Source organism: Pygoscelis adeliae, unplaced genomic scaffold, assembly GCF_000699105.1.
Source record: "Pygoscelis adeliae isolate BGI_AS28 unplaced genomic scaffold, ASM69910v1 Scaffold446, whole genome shotgun sequence".
Classification (NCBI taxonomy): Eukaryota; Metazoa; Chordata; class Aves; order Sphenisciformes; family Spheniscidae; genus Pygoscelis; species Pygoscelis adeliae.
Genome location: NW_008824992.1, coordinates 343,361 through 350,186, shown reverse-complemented (window position 1 = coordinate 350,186; position 6,826 = coordinate 343,361). Strand labels below are relative to the sequence as shown.

The 6,826-nt window shown below is 38.0% G+C and overlaps 1 protein-coding gene across 4 annotated transcripts in view; it reads left to right on the top strand.

Annotated features, from left to right (window-relative positions):
* Window positions 1–6,826, top strand: part of NDUFAF2 (NADH dehydrogenase (ubiquinone) complex I, assembly factor 2) — a 74,791-nt gene that overhangs the window by 43,511 nt on the left and 24,454 nt on the right. Inside the window, exons 2-3 of one of the 4 annotated variants that reach the window (XM_009326141.1) lie at window positions 1,941–2,030; window positions 6,467–6,566. In XM_009326141.1, the coding sequence (XP_009324416.1) occupies window positions 6,500–6,566 (67 nt within the window). In that variant the 5' untranslated portion in view covers window positions 1,941–2,030; window positions 6,467–6,499. Of the gene's footprint in view, window positions 1–1,940; window positions 2,031–6,466; window positions 6,567–6,826 lie in introns of those variants that run through there. The other 3 variants (XM_009326143.1, XM_009326142.1, XM_009326144.1) reach the window with 3 other exon arrangements.

Genomic DNA, 6,826 nt, shown 5'->3' with positions numbered 1-6,826 from the left:
CAATTGTACTGTGCATCACTTGCTTTGTGTATTATTATTATTATTATTATTATCATATTATTATCATTATCATTTTATTTCAATTATTAAACTGTTTTTATCTCGACCCACAAGTTTTTCTCACTTGTGCTTTTCCAATTCTCTCCCCCATCCCACCGGGGGGGCAGGGGGGAGTGAGCAGCGGCTGCGTGGTGCTTAGCTGCCGACTGAGGTTAAACCACGACAGGACTGCATAAAGCTATAACATCAATCACAAGTTATGGTAGCAGGTAGAAAAATACACTTCTTTGTTACTTTTGCTTATGTCAGTTTACTCAGACTGTTCTACCTGTGTAGGACTCACGTTATGGACAGTTTTTTAAAAGATGCTGTGCTAACGGTAAAATCTAGTGACTCTCCAACAATGGAGAAGAGTGTTAATTCTGAGACTTACATAGGATCAGACCTAATTAGGTAGGTCTTCAGCTTTTCTGGAGATCTGCTGTATGGGAAGAAATTAATTCTGTATTTTTGTTTTGCTTTGTAGATTAAGAGATTGAGAAATTGAATTATCCACACTATTGTTGAAAGGAAATTATTTTAAAGCAAGTGTATGAAGTATAATATCTTCAGCATATAGGAACTGTGTACTTATAAAACAAATAAGTATAAATCATGTATCTTTCAACACTGATTAAAAATATCTGATTTTGGAGATGAAAGTATGTTCCACTATTTTCTTTGCCTGATGGCATATCTGAAACAGTAAAAATGTTGCATTGCTTAAAAAGAAATATTATAAAGCTAAAGAAGGTACTTAGAAAAGGAATTGCAGTTTCTATACAAGTTCTTATTTTACTGTATTCAGTACTTAATAATGAACAATAGTATGCAGTTTAGCTATTAACCAGAGATGGGTGAATTGTAACTCCTGACTGCTATCAGTTTTTAAATAACTTCATTTGAAATACTTGTTGAAAGCACACTGAAGGAATAAACTGCATTAATCACATCATTATGAAAGAAAATATTTTATGCAGATATTTCTTTGTGTTTCCTCAAAATGTCAAATTTCTCAATATCAGCCTCCCAGGAAGGGAAAAAGCTGGGAGAAAAAGCCTGAGGAATGTTGTTAGGTTTTTTTTTCCCTGTGAGGGATGGGCAACTTGCACATTTTTCCAGTACCTGCTAATTTAAAAAGCAAATTAAAATACTTTTTCTCTGTATGGTAGCATGATATTAGACAGTCTGCTGTGTGCTACATCACCGGTTCAACCTTAATTCTTTCTCTTTGGCAGCAATAGAATCTGTGGGTGGGATGTAGATCCAGATTCTCCACACTGGCTCCGCTTTCAATATACTGAATGTTCCCTATCAGGGAGCTGCCTACTGGTTTTTGTTTTTTAACATAGAAAATACTTAGTTTGCAAGCATATGTGAAAAGGCTCACATGCACAGAGCAGTTGCCAGTGATTGGAGATGATGTAGCCTGACCACTTCGCAAAGCTAACCAGTGAACTTTCAGTGCTGGTTTTTGACTCGAGAACAGCATCAAGTTTCTGATCCCTCACCAGCAATGGTGTGGAAGATATCCAAGTGAAGGAAAAAACAGTTGATAGAAAACTTAATGGCAGTTCTTCAGAGAAGCATTCTCAAAGGGAGGGATACACTAAGGTGGATAACTTGGGTTGAAATATATTTATCATTAATAATCCAAGTCAACTTTAGAACATGCAAGCTTTTGTTAAAGTTACTGAAACATAGCATTTCAAATTGACATCTAGATGGTAATCATTTTCTCAGTATTTTAATCCTTCATTTTTATCCTGTAGACATCATTGCACTTGTGTGAATAAGTACAGTTCTTTCAAAACAGTGACATAATCAGCAATTTAAATATTACATAGAAATATATTTATATGCCTTTTTTCTTTTTTCTTTTTTTTTTTTTTTTGCTGTAGGGCAGATTATACCAGAAAGAAGATTTGTAGAAGCAATAAATCGTCAAGCATATCAGTATGAAATGGGTGACTTTCCAACAGAATGGGAAGGTAAATCCTGAATATTTTGGGTTTATTTCAAGATAATTTTGCCATTGAATGTAGATTCAGTATTTTTAATGGAAAGCCTGACTATGTGAATAGGTTGTCTGTTATCTTTCATGTTGAGTAATGCAGGCTTTTGTTTAACTGCATAGTTATTATGAATTCTTGAAGTAACCCCTTTACAAATAGGATAAATTATATTTAGGAAATCAGTACTTAATAAAAATGTAAATAAAGCCTGTATGATCATTACTTTCTCCTATTAAATGTGAAAATATTTGTGCCTGAGGGGGATCTGGTAGAATAACGAAAACTAAATGTGTTAAAATTCCTAATTATGCCTTCACTGCAGTGTTAATTTGTAGGTCAGTTCAATTGTTGGTGGCACAGTGACAGGGCTTTTTTTTTGTTATGGTGGTATTTGGTTTCCTGCACTCATCCTTGCACAGTCTTGTAGGGAGTTGGAGAACCTGTTAATAATTAACCATTTCTTCCCACTGCTACTGGTGAATATTTTGTCTGAAAATTTGGGACATAGAAAGAAATTCAGGGAGGTTAGAGAAATTCTTAGGATTAGCTGAGCAGCCCTTGGAGAAAGAGAGAAAGCAGAGAGGGAGTGTATGTTAGTCCTTGAGGCTGTAGGAGCTCGAGCCAAGTGTGGGGTTAAATGTGGCTTAAAATCCAGGACTCTATAGCGTAAGCAAGGAACTACTGAAATAGTAGGTAGAGTCTACCCATCATTCAGCATGCTTTTTGGGGAGAATAATATCTAGGCATCTCCCAGAAGTGGGTAGGTTTAAAGCAAACAAACTTAAATTTTAAGCAGTATGTAGGTAAACTGTGGAATTCGTTGTCATTGAATATTCTCCTTGCTGGGAGTTTGCATGAGTTCAAAAAGTAATTAAAAAAATTTGTGGAAGAATTCTTTACATAGAATGTATACAGACATTACCGTGTTTTAATTTGTCGGTGACCTGCAAATTAATGGAGGCTGCAGTCTGTTTTGAGCAAATACTGCAATATACTTACTTTATCTCATTCTCCTCCCTTTGCGCTCACTGTTGGCCCCTGAGGGTGATGATACTGAGCGAAGCGAAAACTTTGGTCCCATTATATCCCTTCATGGAGTCAGTAGAGAAATACAAATGTTCCCATCTTGCATTTTATCACTGTCATTACATGATTCCTAGGATTTTTTTTTTGTGGTCAACTAAGGCTCGTATTAACAGCTAAAAGCTTCTCAAAGGTGTTTCAACCCTATTAGCAGCATTTGCCAAGTGTGGCAAAACCAATGCATCAACAGCTTCTGTCTTCTACTGCCGCAGTACCCACAGTTGGCTGGCAAGTCTTAATCTAGTTGCTCCTGGTTCTTTATGAGTCTGAGATAGCGATCTTCTGAAGGACAGCAGCAGCCTGGTAGGCTTGTCCTTACTAAATCATCTGGCTTGAATGGGTATCTACCTAATCCAACTTTCTGAAGGTCTACATCCTCATCCAAATGTTCTCCAGCCACTGCTGGTCGTCTTAGGTCTGTGTCACTGTCATGCAATCACTCTGCACCAGAAACACTGAGGAGCATATATAAAGCCTCAGGTAACTCTGCTCTGCTGTGAATGAATTCTCATCTAAGACCTGCTGCTGCCTTTTAAGAGTCAAAATGCAATCCAATCATCTCTGCGTGCACTTGGCTGGAATTGACAGTCAGACTGCCTCAGATGGGTGTGGGCTAATCACCCTTTCACAAAGGGTCTTGGACTGGTTCAACCAACTTCCTATATGAACCTGTTCCTTAGGACTGCTGGAATTGGTGTAGCACTTAATAAGCCTGCGCTATTAACTTTCTTCACAAACCTTAGCACAAATCCATGTGACTTGACAGTGTGGTTCATGGGAGGGTACAGCTGTTTGGAAGGATGCTTTTGGCAAGCACCACTATTGGGACCTTGGAGTCAAGGGTCAGGTACCCTGCAGTATGGCTTGCTTAAAAAGATGCAGCTGCCAGACCTGCACTTTTGCAAGTCAAGGCATCTTATTCAGGTTTGTTTTAAAGAAGAAAAGACAATTGGCCAGTCCCATTTTTATGAGCTGCACTTTAATGCTTAACTTCCTCGTCTTTGTAACTGCATTTTTTTTTCTTTGTGATTTTGTCAGTAGCAAATAGGAAGAATTCACAGAGAAAAGGAAAATTTACAGTATGCAGATAGGTAACAGCCTTTTCCTCTCAAGTACTGAATTTCTCTAGAAACAGAAAGACAAGACACATGCATCTTTTTTTCCCTTGTGCATTCCTTAAGCAGAATAGGTGTGTAGTGCATGTTTCTGACAAAGTATGGGAATTCCACAAAAAAGGCTAACCTGTATTTTTTTGTCCAATGCCAATTTAAGCATTACAAACAGTTTTGTAGAAGTATAATTTTGAAAAGCCAAAACTGGTACTTCTGCTGTGGGTATAGAGGCTGTTCAGAGAACTATTGTGCCTTTGCTATATTGGGGTGTGAACTGGGGATGTGGGATGCTCTGAAGTTCAGTTCATTACTACTTCTTTGCTGCCTCCTGTAAAATGAAAAATTCTCAGTAAGATATGGGAAAGAATGGAAAGAGTAGAGAGTTCAGATAATACTATAGAAGCCAGTAATCTGAGTGGGAACAGTTTAATCAAGGTTTTAAGACACACTTTACTGGAAGGCTCGTTACAATTCTGTCCATGTTTTTTCCTCTTTTAAGATTGGTCTAGAAGTTTACCAGGCCCACAAGACCTGTGCTGAACTTTCACTGTGTATCTTCTGTCCAGACTCTTGAAAATTTCCCAGTGCATTCTTTCTGTGGGTGTTCACTTTATAATTCATGCTGTTGTGGATGCTGATCATTCCAGCAAATAGCCTGAGACTTTGCAGAAGGGTTTCTAAGATACTTCCTGTTTTGTCTGAACAGTAAAAGATGAATATAAGTTTAGAAGGCTATACAATATTTCTCACTTCTGTTTTCTCTTTAGTCTTGGAAATTTTTTTTTTAGTGTTCTAAATCCTGTCTGCTGGGCACATGCTTACATCTCCAGGGGCCTTCCCTCCAAATCCTGTGTATGCACTTTGACATCTGCGGCCTCTCTGCTTCAGTTTTGGCTGGTTCAGCAATAGCAGTCTCCTTGCCTAGCCTTCTCAGGCTTTTTGCTTTAAGGACTGTGCTAAAGTTTCTGTTGCCTTATTTCCTCTCCTTTTTCTTGGGATCCGCAGAGAACTGCCTTCACCTGTGCTGTCTTTGTTCTGCCAGGACTCTGTTTTTTCGCTTGTGGATAATCCTTAATGGCCACCTGATCTAAAAGCAGTCATCCCAGCACCCTTTCCCTATCCTTGTTTCCCTATATCACGTTGTGTGACTAGAAAAGAAACCTCTTGTGACCAAAATGAATAAAAGCACTGTCCCTGGAAATACTTAAGGGCATGAGTTGTCTGAGGCAACTTGCACAAAATCAGGGACAAGGGATTGTTTAAGGGGTGGGAGCAGACTGTAGTGAAATTTGAAGAGGGTCTGAGTTAAATCTCATTGTGTATCTAAGATACTCAGCCTAGACAGCTGGTAAACTAAGGGGCTTATTTTGGTGTCGTGGTTATCAAGTTACAAACATGTAATAAGGTAACCAAGACCAAGTAGAAAGCTTAAAGCAAGTAGATAAACCCATCCTCCAGACCAGAGACTCAATCTGTGGAAGCTGTTTCTCACAGTCCGGAGAGGATGTTTGTGTATTAGTCCTGAGAGTTTACTGAATACAGGGCCAAGGGCTTACTCCTGAAGGGTTTGCCTGGAATTTTTCTCCTGAAGATGTTAGTTTTAAGTGCTCCACAGGATTAAATTTCCTAAATTCTCAGACCTGGGAATTTTACAAAAGTTCTGAATGTCCATTAAAGCTTTTGTAAAACTGAAATATGCTCAATATTAAAAGAATAGAATCATAATCCCTTGCGTTCTCCTTAGTCTTAGTGATAGCTATTCGTACACAGAAAATTAAGTTGATTTTAGTTTTAAAAATCCAAAAGTGTTTCCTTTTTTACTGTAGTTTTGAATTTAAATGTAATCCATATACACAATACAAATATTACCTGTTTTTTTTAGGTGAAGCCTTTTCTATTTTACTACAAAGTGGGAGTGCATACTTTTCTTTTCCCTAGGCAATATGGATGCACACAACAGATAACTTTTCTGTAATGTTATTTCTGAATGTTCACCTACGGTAGAATTGTGTAATTTACCTCCTCGGGACATGTCAATAGTGCTCCTGAGAGGAGATCAGTAATTTTACATACCTATAGAGATTCGTGAGATTGCATGCTTCATGCAGCATTTTATTGCCCATCTAGTCCTAGTCCTTTTTTTTTTTTCCTTTCCTGGTAACATTTAGTGATTAATGGGAGTCTTAATTTGCATGCTCACTTTTACGCTCATTACAGTGCGTTATGTTCCAGTAGGAGTCTTGAAGTTCAATGAAAATCTCATGCATACTAATGAGAACGCAAATGAGTGCTGATGAAAGAATGCGAGGGTCTCAAGGTAGGAAATGTCCAGCTATCTTGCAAAATTCCTTTCAGACAAAAGTAGCATTACAATGAGTATGGAATGCAGGAAGTGCCATCCAAATAAAATTAGAAGCAGCAGCATGATTAGTTTGAAATGGAGGCAATGAATCATTTTGCCAAAGCTTTGGGGAGCAGGGAAGCATGTTTTGGTTGCACTCAGTACATACATGTTACCTTCTCTACTTTACTAGGTTTAAAGCATCTTGGCTGACAATGGTGAGGGCATTTTGTTTT